The sequence below is a fragment of the Triturus cristatus genome, chromosome 5_2 (genome assembly GCF_964204655.1).
Source record: "Triturus cristatus chromosome 5_2, aTriCri1.1, whole genome shotgun sequence".
Lineage (NCBI taxonomy): Eukaryota > Metazoa > Chordata > Amphibia > Caudata > Salamandridae > Triturus > Triturus cristatus.
In genome coordinates, this window is record NC_140588.1 from 190,929,185 (window position 1) to 190,944,271 (window position 15,087).

Below are 15,087 nucleotides of genomic sequence, written 5' to 3' on the forward strand. Positions count from 1 at the left end.
GCTCCACGGGGCGCGTTTGCACAGTGGTGAAGGTAGGGGGCGGGGCCTGAGGTGATACTGTGCAAACACGCCCTGTGGTGCGTTTTAAGTTGGGCAATTCATTCCTCTTCAATCGAGAGGTCCCCTAGGGGCCAACTAGCCTACCAGGTACCTCCAGAAAGTGCCACGGAGCTGGCACTCTCTATTTTACAGTGAGTGATGAAAGGTTATACTAGTGTATGATGAGGTGTATCTGATTGTCACGTGGATGATGTCATTTGAGATGTCATCAGTGATGTCATTTGAGATGTCATCAGTGATGTCACTGACCATGTCATGAATGATGTAATATGTGACACCATCAGCAGTGGATTGCGGGCGCGCGAGATGTAGTTAGTACAACTAACTATATCGGAGGAATTTCAATGGTTTTGTTTGAGTGAAATGTCCAGCTAACTATAACACCCCTAAAACCTATTGTTTTTTCAGTGAATTTCTAAGGTTTTTTAAATGCTAATTCCTAACTATATCAGGCCTGAAACCTATTGTTTTTTCAGTGAATATATATATCCTCCCTGTGATGTACCTTCTTCCCAAAATACATAAGAACAAGAACACCCCCCCCAGGTAGACCAATTATCTCGTCCAGAGGATGTGTCTTAGAAAATCTATCCCGCTATGCTGACCACTTCCTCAGGGAGTTTGTAATCACTCTCCCTTCATATGTCACAGACACGAAGGACTTTTTGGTCAAAATACATGATCGAAATTGGGAAGAAGATTTGTTATTGGTAACTATGGACGTCAATTCCCTCTATACCATTATTAATCACGAACAAGGTATAGAAGCATGCGAGAGATTCCTCAAACGCAGACACATAAGATTTAGAGAACACACATCGATGATACTAGAAATCATCAAATATTGTCTGAAGAATAACTTCTTCATGTTTGACAATCTGATTTACAAACAGTCCCTGGGTACGGCGATGGGAACCAGCTTTGCACCCAGCTTTGCAAACCTCTTCATGGGAGCATGGGAGGAGGACATCAGGAAGGAAACTAGGTTGCAGTATGATTTCACAAAGGTCATACTCTGGCTACGATACATCGATGACTTGTTTGTTATCTGGAAAGGTAGCAAACAAGAAGTTCATAATTTTATCACCAGACTTAACCAGAACAACAGAAACATAACCCTCACATATACTGTGAGTAATCAAAAGGTAGAATATCTTGACACATGTGTAGAAATTGCGAACAACAAATTGACAACAGTGTTGTTTCGTAAACCCACAGCAGGAAACACATTATTACATGCCTTGAACAGCCATCCAAACACACTCAAATGGAGCATCCCCTACGGTGAATTGCTCCGTGCAAAAAGAAATTGTAGCACAGAAGAAAGCTTTCGAAAAGAACAAACGGCTATGATACAAAGATTTAAAGAAAGAGGATATCCCATGTGGGTACTCAAAAAGGCTATTGAAAGGGTAAAGGAAATAGACAGAGGTACCATTCTTGAGCTCTCCCCTGACTCCAACCCACAAAAAGATAGTGAGAACCCAGAAACCAGGCTAATACTAACATACAATGGACACTCAGATCAAATAAAGAAAATGATCTCCCGCAATTGGAATCTCCTTAAAGGAGATCCTGTCATTGGTAAGATGATACCAACATATCCATCAATAAGCTATAGGAAGGGACGTAGTTTAAAAGATCTATTAGTCCACAGTGACTTACCCAGTAAAGAATGAAGTAACAATATTGATCTACAAGGCTTCTACCCATGTGGACACTGCAAGGCCTGCGGCAACAGTCGCATGCGGAAAGAATTTTGGAACAGTAGTACCAACAATATGATAAGTATCAAACAGTTCCTCACATGCAGCAGCACAAATGTAATTTACGTGCTTGAATGCCCCTGCCAACTTAGATATGTCGGTAGCACCACACACATGGCTAAGAAACGGGTCCTTGAACATATGAGGGCAATTACTAACAAGGACCAGCAGTATCCCATTGCCCGCCACTTTGAAACAAAGCATTTTTCGGATTACACCAAATTGTCATACTTTGTCATAGAAAGGGTAACACCCAACAAAAGAGGAGGCGATAGCACATTAAAATTGAGGCAACGTGAATCACAACACATAATTGGGATGGGGCCCCGTTATCCAAATGGCCATAATATGGACGAGGAGATGGCCATACACTTGTATGAGGATTAACAGGACGTCAGGTCTCATCCATGATAACGACAGGTTTCATCCATGGTAGCCAGGTTTTATGTAAAATCATAATTGAGAATAGATGGGATTATCTTAGGAAGATGAAGAACTAGGGTGTATGTTTCTTGGCCCAGAAGGGACAATGTCGAAATTGTTATTTTAATGAATGATTAGGACTATGATTCTTCAGTTCTAGTATGTTTATTGCAATATGAGTAAAATGGATTTTGTTTTATCTTTACAGGAAGAAAGGAAGGGACTATGTCTCGGGCCTGCGACACAGGATCCCTACCCTTTTCTTCCCATGCTGCTCTCCAGTGAACAGATAAGATCAATTCTAATTTAAATTTTGATTTTGAATTTATTTTCTAGCTTGGGTAAAAGGATGCACCATAGGACCTATGTTTTATACATTTGGAAGTTTGAATCTGGATACAAGGGACATTAATGCATGGACTTGCAAATGAGCGAACAGGTTTACAATTGCAGACAGCCTCTTATTTTGTTCCCATTAGTGCACAATGATTGGTCATTATTCCTAATAAAGTATGTACCCACTATGGGAGTATGTTAGACAGGCTGGGTACAACACGAAGTGCACATGGGTAACCCACATATCTTTGTATTACCAATGAGTACAGGTCAGGCAAGAGATTCTATTGCCTTGGACAATTAACACTAGTTTTAAATAGAAACTAGACCCACTATGGGAATATATCACAAAAGACCAGCTCGCAAAAGACACGATATGTGCCTGTTGGTTCTTCCGATATATGTCTAACACATATTAGTATATTAAGCAGTGGCCAAGTAAAATGTGCAATGCGCACAATGAGGGTCATTAGCAAAACTAAAAAATTGAGACACATATTTATTTGTTTATTATTGTACATAAAATTATGCCTGAGTACTTTGTATGGCGATGTATATCGTAATGTGATGGCGCACACTAAGTTTTGCCAGTAGATGCATTTTCACCTTTCCAACATGGCGCAGAAACACAAATGCGATAGTCCTCTTTCAATGTTCATGAGTGTACTGACAATGTATGTTAACGAAGGTCCAGGAGCATAACGTTGTGTGATCAAGCCCAAAGCGGGTGAAACGCGTCACGTTGGGTTTATGAAGTAAATAAACCCCTTGAAGTGTCCTTGGAGTGTTGTGGTGTCTTTTCTTACGACCTAAGAGCACAGTTGGAACTCCGTTTTTCTACAAAAAATTATTACCGGCTTACTTCACCGGCGCTGTGCCACCCCTCAAAGGGCTACGCTCTCTATATATATATATGATTCGATTCCTTTACTCCACAAATAGCTTTTTCAAGCTTGAAAAAGCTAGCGCACAAATAAAGTTTTTTTTGTGCCGTTCCCTGGTGTGCTGTCCCGTCTCTCCTTGGATTTATTTGTGGAGTAAAGGAATTGAATCATTTCAAGTGGCTACTGCTACCACTGGCGGCACCAGCGTCGTAGGCAAGGGGATTGCTTCAGTAGTGAACTGACGACATATATATCGTGACCAAGGCTGCTTGTCAGCCGAAACGCGTCTTCTGGTGTGAATAAAACTTTACACTTTTTTCCTGCAAAACCGGAGTGGCTCGTCTTCTTTCCCTGGAAGCGTGGAGAGAACTTCTGTGCAATATATATATATATATATATATATATATATATATATATATATATATATATATATATATATATATATATATATATATATATATATATATATATATATATATATTTTTTTAAATAAGGTATTAGGAGTTAATGTGTCATTTTTGAACAGTAGGTGGCAGTGTTAGACTGTGACAGTATTTTTCAGTAACAGTGGTAAAAGTATGTGTGTCAGTCGATTGCACTGGATTGCATTGTGAATGTGTTTCAAATGTGAGTGAATGTAAATGCGTAAAAGTGGCATGTGTTGTAAGTCACTGTGCTGCGTGGCCCTACATCAAAGTGAACTGGTAGGAATGCACTGTACTCATCCAACACGCTGCATTTCTGTCATTCCCCCTGCGCTGGCGCCGTTTCTGCTGCTTAGCACCAACGCATGCACTCATTCACCATGGTGTGAGTGTGCATGTGTTGTAGGCAAAAAAAAAATTGTGGAGGAAGGAGCAACTTCCTGCAACAGCAAAAATACATAAAGGCGTTTTCCTCCTTCTATGTGTGCCGCAAAATGCAGCACACATAGAAAAAGGAAAAAAACGACGAGAAATAGTTATATTTTGCCTTGTTACCTCAGCTCTGGGGAGGCATAAGAGTTTGAGGCATTCCCAGGTTTACAAGCTGTTGTACCTGTGGGAATTAATGAAAAACTATGGGAGTTGCAACACAGCCATTTGCGCTGCATTGCCTTACTCAAGATTTAAGAGGCTACTTAAAGCGGCGCAATCCGACTTTGCGTGGCTTCATAAATCTGACTCAGAGCCTTGCGTCACTCATGCACTACTTTGCGTGGTGCAAATGTGAAACAAGGCTCTCATAAATATGCCCCCTTGTCTCTTTATGTCACCCTTGATGTTTATAATCCCTACTTTCTCCCTTTGTCACTTTTTTCATCTCATCCCTGTCTCGCCTTCCTTCTTTCTTCCTTTTCTGCCTTTCTCTGTCTTGCTCTGGGTCTTAAAGTCTGATTGTTACAAATGGGGGTCCCTAGTTGGCAGAGGTAGGTACCTTTGTCCAAATAGGGACCCTTGCTTCTAGTCAGCGTAAGAGGGATACACTACTAAAATAACCCCTGCTAACCCCCCTGGTAGCTTTGTACGAGCAGACAGGCTTATCTCAGAGGCAGTCTCAGAGACAGTGTGCATGGCATTTGTGAACACATACAGTAATACAGTGAAAACACTACAAATGTGCACCACACCAGTTTAGAAAAATAAGTAATCTTTATCTAAACCAAACAAGACCAAACAACAAAAATCCACAATACAGTACTAAAAATATATCTTTCAAATGGTAGAAATAGTTCAGTTCAAAGCAAATTGCAGATGCGACACTTTTCACACAATGGATGCGTGGCACACACAAACAAAAAGGGTCACAGGGAAGGTTATGCGTCGGTCCCTTACACTGGGAAGGTGATGCGTTGGTTCCTTGCTCCGGGGGATGTGATTCATTGGTTCCTTACTGCTGTGCAGGGGAGGTGATGCGTTGGTTCCTTACCAGAGAAGATGTGATGTGTTGGTTTCTTACTGCGTGGGGAGGTGATGAGTCGGTTTCTTACTGAGTCCCCCAATGATGCGACTGGACGATCCATGACGATGCCTCGGTTCTTGCAGCCTCACATCAGGCCTTGCGTAGGAATCAGTGCGGTGATACCGGACTTCGGAGATCAGGGCACTTGATGCGGGGTGCGGTGATTTCTTGAGCCGCGGGCAGGTGCTGCGATGATTTCTTCGGCAATGCGACGGAAACAGGTGCGGCTGCATCGTGCTTCTCGAAGTTGAGTTACTTTTTCCAGCTCCCAGCCGCAAACAGCGTCCAGAGGTCCAAAACAACAGTCAACACTTCTTAGCAGGTTAGAACTCCCAGCAAGAAAGTTCAGGGGAGCTGGTGGTGAAGTCTTTGTGTCCCTGAGACTTCCGAACAAGAGGCAAGCTCAGTTTCAAACCCCTGGAGATCTTCCTCAAGCAGGGGGCACAGTAAACAGCCAAGTCCTTTCTTCTTTCCTTGTCAGTAAGTAGCCACTGCATGCCAACCCCAGACAGCAAACAGCACAGGGGCAGTATTACTCCTCAGCTTCTCCGGCTCTTCTCCTTGGCAAAGGTTCCTCTTGATTCCCAGAAGTGATCTAAAAGTCTGGGGCCATTTGGCCAACAGCAGACAGACTGACAATGTTATGCTGCCCGCGTAGTGGATCGTCAAGCGTTTTGAGCACTGCTATTATTGAAGGATTTGTCTTCATTGAAAAGTACTCGCTTCTATAGATACCATATGTAGGTACAGACCACTATATTAAACATTCGTGTTTCACAGGTCCGCACGACAGCACCGCTTGTGATTAACACCAACTCCAGAGTTCCTCATCACCGTCTTCATACACATCTCTGTGTATCATCAACACAGTAACAATGCCCAGCTACCCATCGAGGGCCAGCCTGCACTCTCACTTGGGTACCCGGCTGGGTGTCCATGTGAGTATCTCGTTTTCCTTTTCCTCCTTCACCCACTGTTGGCACGTACACCTCACGCGGCTGCGCATTCTACCTGTCAGATGTCCCTAAATCCATAGGTCCTGATGAGACCCTAGATCACGGATAGGGTCGAAACGTCGTCAACAACAAAAGAAAGCAAACCATTAACAGCCCGTATTATTGTATATAGCTGCTGTATATTATGTATTGAGTTGCTAAATGGTCGACTTTTTTGAATACCTTGGAAACCTTGTAAAATACTGTCTCAATTATGTCACCAATATTTTAGGTTCCTGTTTCTCACTAGGGACACTACGCACAGTTTTCTTTTTCATTGTATATAGACTTTTGTTTGTAAAATATAAAATATGATTGTATCAAACTGAAACCATAGGTGTATGTAGTTTCTTCGCCCTCTGACATCATTTTAATCCTTCCATTGCGATTGCGCACCTTATTATCTATGTTGATTCTATTATTCCACAGGAACCATTGTTTCTGACAATAATTTACCCACCCAGGTTCCTTAGTGAGTTGGGTTCCCTTGTCCTTTTTCTCGACTGGACATCCCCAGCCCCTGTCACTCCAAAGCCAGACAGTCAATACACATCCTGGCAGAGACACACTGGATGGCTAAGCAAGAAAATACCTACTTTCTAAAAAGTGTTATTTTCAAACACAGAATGTAAAAATCACCCTCTCTGCATTTTAACATTCTGATTTCAGGCATACTAAACTTTATTTTCCTACCTTGTTCCCAGGGCTAGTTAGGCTTATACGATGTTATAAGAAAACTCCCCATTCTATCCTACGGGAACAGATAGCCTTGCAATAGCAAAAAAGGAAATTGGCAGTATTTCACTATCAGGACATGATACACACATCAGGGCATGTCCTACCTTTCACATATACTGTACCCTGCCCACAGGGGTATCTCTGGCCTACCTTAGGAGTGACTAACATGTAGGAAAAGGGAAGGTTAGGGCCTAGCAAGTGGGTGCACTTGCCAAGTTGATATGGCAGTACTAGACTGCACATAGGCACTGCAATGGCAGGCCTGAAATACATTTACAGGCTGCTTATGTGTGTGGAACAATCAGTGCTGCAGGCCCAGTAGCAGCATTTGACTTACAGGCCCTGGGCCCACACAGTACACTGTACTAGGGACTGACGATTAAGTCAAATACACCAATTACGGAATTTCCAATCCATAACAAAAATTTACATGGAGAGCATATGCACTTAAGCACTGATCAGCAATTGCAAAGTGCCCAGAGTCATTAAACCAACAAAAACAGGTCCGAAACAGAAGGCCAAACAGAAAAAGTCTAGGGATAAACCCGCTGAAAAAGCCAGGTCTAACACTGATGATGCAATGTAAGCCCAGGTTGCAAAACAGAAAGCTGGTGCCCTCCACCTGCAACCACTGGCACAAATCAGCACTGGACGTATGAACAGACAAACAATGTGTGTTCTAAGAAGCAGGTTTCCCCTTACATATGTGTACTTATTTTTTGGTCAAATAAAAAGTATCTCTCAGTAGCTACAACATACATGATGATGAGTCAGTATATCTCTTCACATGGGGCATGGGATAAAAACAAGAGATGCAAACATTGAAACATTGTCCCCCCCTTTGGAACCTAAAGGTGACACTGTACCAGTTGATCACCAAGGTCAGCCATCTCAACGGTTCCACCAATTTTCTCGATCAACTTTTTGCCCACTTCCATCATTTTTATGACCAGTTGCCTCTTGTCCGGGTTACTGGAATCACTCTCTGTGTGCACCCAATCCTCCAGCCTCTGAGAAAGAAAAGCAGCATTGGTCAGATTCTAGAACACGTGCTACTTCATACTCAGTGACAGGACATGAAAACTACACAACAAGCACTGTCCTGCTGCACCTGTTAATAATGAATCTTGCGTTGCTTCCTTTGGGACAAACAGAAGTAAGCATAAGGATAATAACAATAAAGTTTACTAATGAAAAGACGATTGGACTCCAAGGTGTACTTGAAAGTGTAATAGAAGATGAGTCCACTCTAACACTATGGATTGGGTGCACGCGGGTATCGGCCTCTGACAAAGGGTGTTGCACAATACTGGATAGATGCAAGGAGAACACATTTATCTGGATATTAACAATGGAACCATGGGCCACATGTATCAACATTTGTAACAGCAATGAGCTAATTGAGATTTTCAGAGAATCGCAAGGGGTACCTTGGGCCTACCTTAGGGTGACTAACATGTAGGAAAAGGGAAGGTTAGGGCCTGGCAAGTGGGTGCACTTGCCAAGTCGACATGGCAGTATTAGACTGCACACAGGCACTGCAATGGCAAGCTTGAGTTACATTTACAGGCTGCTTATATGGGTGGCACAATCAGTGCTGCAGGCCCACTAGCAGCATTTGACGTACATGCCCTGGGCACACACAATACGCTGTCCTAGGGACTGACTAGTAAGTCAAATATGCCAATCATGGAATCACCAATCCATAACAACAATTTACATGGAGAGCATACCCACTTAAGCACTGATCAGCAGTTGCAAAGTGCCCAGAGACATTAAACCAACAAAAACAGGTCCGAAACAGAAGGCCAAACAGAAAAAAGTCTAGGGATAAACCCGCTGAAAAAGCCAGGTCTAACACTGATGATGCAATGTAAGCCCAGGTTGCAAAACAGAAAGCTGGTGCCCTCCACCTGCAACCACTGGCACAAATCAGCACTGGACGTATGAACAGACAAACAATGTGTGTTCTAAGAAGCAGGTTTCCCCTTACATATGTGTACTTATTTTTTGGTCAAATAAAAAGTATCTCTCAGTAGCTACAACATACATGATGATGAGTCAGTATATCTCTTCACATGGGGCATGGGATAAAAACAAGAGATGCAAACATTGAAACATTGACCCCCCCCTTTGAAACCTAAAGGTGACACTTTACCAGTTGATCACCAAGGTCAGCCATCTCAACGGTTCCACCAATTCAATGAAAACTACACAACAAGCACTGTCCTGCTGCACCTGTTAATAATGAATCTTGCGTTGCTTCCTTTGGGACTAACAGAAGTAAGCATAAGGATAATAACAATAAAGTTTACTAATAAAAAGACGATTGGACTCCAAGGTGTACTTGTAAGTGTAATAGAAGATGAGTCCGCTCTAACACTATGGATTGGATGCACGCGGGTATCGGCCTCTGACAAAGGGTGTTGCACAATACTGGATAGATGCAAGGAGAACACATCTATCCGGATATTAACAATGGAACCATGGGCCACATGTATCAACATTTGTAACAGCAATTAGCTAATTGAGATTTTCAGAGAATCGTAATTAGGTAATCGCTATTGCAAATGTATGAGAGTTTGATGTTGCGATTCATAGGGGGTCGCAAATCGCCCAACCTCTTTTAGTATTAATGAGGTAGTTTGCAATTTGCGACCCCCTAGACCTTGCTAAAAATCACGTGGATGATGGCCTGCTGAGGTAAGCAGACCACCATGTCCGTGATTTCTTTTAAATAAAGCAATATTTTTTTTTTTTTAAATGCAGACCTTTTTCCTTAAAGGAATTTGGGTTGCATTTTTAAAAAAAAGAATAATTCACTTTTCATTTTTTAAGAGCAGGCAGTGGTCTGTGGGACTGCTGCCTGCTCTTAAAAAATGTTTTGCATACATTCACAAAGGGGAAGGGGTCACTTGAGGACCCCTTCCCGTTTGCGAATGGGTTACCACCAATTTGAAGTAAGTGGTACTTGTGAATGTTTTACGACCACATGCATGGTCACAAAATATTCTTACATACCACAGTGATTCGATGTTTGGAAGGGATGCCTTAAACACGCCCCTTCCAAATACCAAATCGCAAACCCATTTTTTTGATTCAGTAACAGGTTACCAAATCGCAAAATAGGGTTTGATACATGTGAAAAGCATTTTTTTGCATTCGCAAAAGGGACGATTGTGAGAATTGGCCCATTTGTAAATGCAAATATGCTTGATACATGTGGCCCCATATTCCCAATATACCAGCCTGGTAATATTGCCTGATTTGATAAGGTGAAAGATCACATTATTGACAGGTTTTTTATTCATGCAATGGTTTCTGTTCCAGAGATCGTTTTATCTATAATTATGTTGTTGCTCTTCAAGCTGTAAGAAATAAGGACAAAGGCAGGGAGCAGGACAAAGAGATATGTTTCATATGTTGAATGTGGCAAACCTCAGAATATGAACTGAATCTTCTCTAGGTGGGCCCTCAGGAAACACCATTGAGAACAGAAGGCAGGTAGGAAGAGCAATCATGGTACGTTAGTTTTTGGTACTGCCTCAGATTTACACCTCCTTGTAAATTTGGGGCAGCGTCAAAAGCAATGGTTGTTGCGGTGGAACCCCACAGCAACACCCATTGCACGCCGCTTTCACGCTAAGTGATGTGTGTCAAGGAGCCTTATTTACAAGGAGGTGTTAAGCCACAGTGGCATAACGCTGCTTTGGAAATATGGAGAATGGCATATCGCCACCAGAACGTCTCTAAAAGTGACGTTCTGGTGGCGATATCCCCTTGTATATATGCCCCAAGGAATTATCTCCATCAAAGAAACAATGAAGGGCATACAATAATTGAACTGATTTTGAGTAAAGATGTGGTGACCATTTACATGGATGATCAATTGATGGTCATCAGCATAAAGGTAAATGCAGAAGAAATATAACTGTATTGCCAAACATACATGTTAAAAAGAGTGGAAATCAATGCAGAGCTTAGAAGAGCAAAATAAATAAATTCATTAAAATTAGATCTAAAAGTAAGAAGTGAAACAGCTTAGGAGGCATCGAACAAGAAGGAAACTAACCAGTCCAGAGTTAGATCTTTCACTCCAATCGCGAACAAATGGTTAATCAATATGGAGGGAGAGACCTTGTCAAAGGCCCCCAAAAGGTCCACCAGGCCTAAGGTGGCATTGGTTCCTTCATCTAACAACAGACTAGTGTCATTAGCGAACAAAACTAGAACAGACTGTACGCTGTATGATGGCCAAAAATCTGATTGAACTGGACCAAGAATAGTTACATTATTTCTTTTTTTAATTTGTGGTTCTAAAGAAGTAAACACATCTACAAAAAATTTAAATCAAGCATCAAAAATTCAGAAGCAGAACAAGGGTGTTTCTAAACAGACAATAGCTTACTAAGCATTAACATGCGAATAAACCGGACATATTCATTTTTCTGAATTCTTCCTACAGTTTTTCAGGATTTATATCCACTTTTTCCAAAGTTTTAATCTGTTCTTCAAGTAGCCCCAGTATTTCCTTCTTTTTCCATTCACAGCCTTTACATAGATTATATGTTTTTTCCTAGGATGTGATAGTTCGTATTTTAACTGACCAATCACTATATCTGGAGCTCTCCGTAGACAGCTGATGCTGATCAATTAATGGTCTGACTATTAGAGACTTAAAAACAATAAATTATTTACCCACAAGCAGAGAGACATGATGATCCAATCTCAAGGAATTGCCTATGATATCCTTTAATTTAGAATAGATTACTAACCAAAACATTTGTATTTTATGTAAATCCTAGGAAATAGACTTCCAATCTCCTAGAGCTTTGTTACACTGAAAATATTAATTGGTTTCATTTTTACACATTGCCTTTGTTTCGTACTGGGGGTGTAAATATGGGCCAGATGTACGACCATTTTTTGTGGTCACAAACGGGAAATCGGCCCGTTTGCGACCGCAAAATTGGTCTGCCCAATGTACAAATCCTATTTTGCTGACTCGCAATATAGGGTTTGCGACTCTCTATTAGGAAGGGGCGTGCCAAGAGTGTCCTTTCCTAATAGCGAGTCTCACTTAAATGAATGAATGTTTTGCGATCGCAAAACACTCGCAGTTTACCACCTACTTCAAGTAGGTGGTAAGCCAGTTGCAAACGGGAAGGGGTCCCCTTCCCCTTTGTGAGTGTGTGCGAAAATATTTTTAAAGAGCATGCAGTGGTCCCACGGACCATTGCCTGCTCTTAAAAAGTGAAACAGAAACGTTTCACTTTTCTTTTTTAAATGCATCCCGTTTTCCTTTGAGGAAAACCGGATGCATTTAAAAAAAAAACTGCTTTATTTAAAAAGCAGTCACAGACATGGTGGTCTGCTGACCTCAGCAGGCCACCATCCCTGGGAGTGCTAGCTATTCCTAATGGGGTCGCAAATTGCACCTGACTCAAGAATATTAATGAGGCAGGCAATTTGTGACCCCCTTAGGAATCGCTAACAGTGTCTAGACACTGTTGTAACTTACATTTTGCGAGTCCCAAAGTGATGCAATTTGCCACCTGCAAATTGTAAGGGTCGTACATCTGGCCCCAAGTTTATAAATCCACTCAGGTTTAGCAGCTAGTAGGCTGACTGTGCACAGTCAATGAAATTCTTGTCAAATAATAAAGCAGATGCATCGTATTTTCTTTATTGCAACCCTTCCTGCATAACATTGGTGTTTCAACTTCACCAAGAAGTTTGTGTGTGGGAGAAATTGTTTTGTTTTGTAATGGTCAGCATTACTAGAGCAATTTAGTTAAATTATGTAAGCCATGCTAAGATTTGAAAAGCAGTTCAGTTGGGATCTGAATGACATTTATGGACCTTAAGCTGGATATCTTCTCATCTTTTTGATGGACTCTGTGCAGTAAATAGGACACCGAATGGAAAAACTCTGATAGCCCCCATAAGGACATCTGCTTACACAAGTTGAGCAGATTCATAAGGTTGGAATCTCTGAACTGGCTAGCCATTTAAACAGGTGGATGCTAGTGGCTCAAAGGAAGAGTCAACCACACACAGGACTCCGCCCTCTGAAAGTCCACCATGCTCCATCTCAGTTTCAAAGAGGCCTCTTCTCATTTTGCGGAAGGTTGAACACTTGTGTATTCATTGCCACCTACAGCATACCATCACCATTGTGCTCCAAAGAAATGTAACCCAAGTCGGTAAGTGAGGTGGCTCTTTCCACCCTTCTATTCCTCTTGCTGTGCTCTGAAGCAGGTGTGAGATTGTGCAAGCACACAATAAAAACAAACAAATTGGGGTCAGGGAGGCTGGATGGTCCTTGGGATCACACCCTAACCACAATCTTCTTCAAATGAGGAGGCAGGTCCAGTGTCCACAGCAAAACATTTTTTAAGTGCAATTGGAACTTCACCAGAGCTTACAAATATTGGAATAGAGTGCTACCATACCCTAGTATGATGTACTTTCAAATCAGTCTTCCTTCGGCATTGGATGTACACTTCACCTCGTGATGTATTAAGCAGTGGGATAGATGAAGCAACATGACAGGCAACAGCTTGACAAAGGCGAAGACTTACGTTTTTCTCATGAGCAGCAATGATCACAAAACACTGGTTCCAAGAGACTTCTCAAGCTATGTAATAACTGCAAAGCTTGGAAGGAAATAAAAGTACAACTGTAAACTGAATTGTGGCTGCACGACCAACAGTTTGCACAAAGGATACTTTAAGCTCCATCCCTATAACGATTGAATCCTTTTAATGCTCAGTTTTTAGGATATATAGTCCCCACTCAGTGATATATGTTTTTTTTTGTTTGTTTTTTAAATCAATCACAGTATTTGACCTGAAGAAGGCTGCCTTAAAGTGAGCAAAGGGCTGAAATGGGATTGTTGCTTAATAAAATGTCATAATCTGATTGTTTTGAAAGTGTTGCTGCCCTTGCCAATGACTAATGAATTTGTTTATAGGTGTGTTAAGAATGATCTCCATGAGGATGTATGCATAGCCGATGAATTCTGAAACATGGAGATTTCTTAACACAGCGAAACATTCTAAATTGTTTATATTGAATTGTTCAGATATATAAAAATGTAAAAAATAACCTTTCATAGATTGTTTTAAAGGGTTATCTCTGTTCTATAATTGCCCTCCACGAATCCATGTACCTGTACAAATTATTCCTTGGAGAAAGCTCTTACTGGAATATGAGAAGCAGTATATGAAACATTACATTTTCAATAACAAAGAAGTTGATAAATAGTAGGGTGGATTTAAATATTTCTTTGACACTGATCCACAGTTTCTGCACAGAGCTTCACCCTTGATTATATGAGCCACATTAGTCACTAACACCGGAAAAATATTCTATGAATTTCCTTCATGAGAGGTGACTACCACACACCAGTCTGAAGCCTTGATGTGGTTGCTCAGGTGAGGTAGATAGACATTTCTGATGCAGTTCCCTTTTACGAATCATAATTGAACAGCGACAGAAGCCTTACCTGCACATATGTGTCTTGATGGGCATCGATGTACGAAAAAGCCTGGTCAACTTGCGATGCCTTTGCCAGAAGCATTAAAAAAGCCAGACAGAAAATTGATGACATCTGTGAGAAAGAAAAACAAAACTCATGAAAATGTAAATCTATGACTGTATGCAATTGTCAACAGCATGAAAGGTGTTTTATTATAGTAAAAATTTAACTTACAATTTATTTCGCTACATGACCGTTGGAGGACATATAAGGATGGACTTGACTCAATTGCTCAGATGGAGAAGATTACTGGGCTATTGGTCCACCTTTGACCAACATCTTTGTTAGTGTTTGTCAAGCCACTCACAATGATACCACAATTTTGGGAAATGTGCCACCAAAACTGGTAGCCATGGTATTACTACAACATTTGGAATTAAATGGAGAATAACATTTTCCAT

The 15,087-nt window shown here is 41.3% G+C and overlaps 1 protein-coding gene across 1 annotated transcript in view; it reads right to left on the reverse strand.

Annotated features, from left to right (window-relative positions):
* The window catches only part of LOC146822775 (cytosolic non-specific dipeptidase-like), a 252,033-nt gene that overhangs the window by 192,659 nt on the left and 44,287 nt on the right, over positions 1-15,087 (reverse strand). The window contains exons 2-3 of the mRNA XM_085606962.1: positions 14,654-14,758; positions 8,010-8,153 (exon numbers count right to left, since the gene is read on the reverse strand). Coding sequence (XP_085463088.1) covers positions 8,010-8,153; positions 14,654-14,758 — 249 coding nt within the window. The remainder of the gene's footprint in view (positions 1-8,009; positions 8,154-14,653; positions 14,759-15,087) is intronic.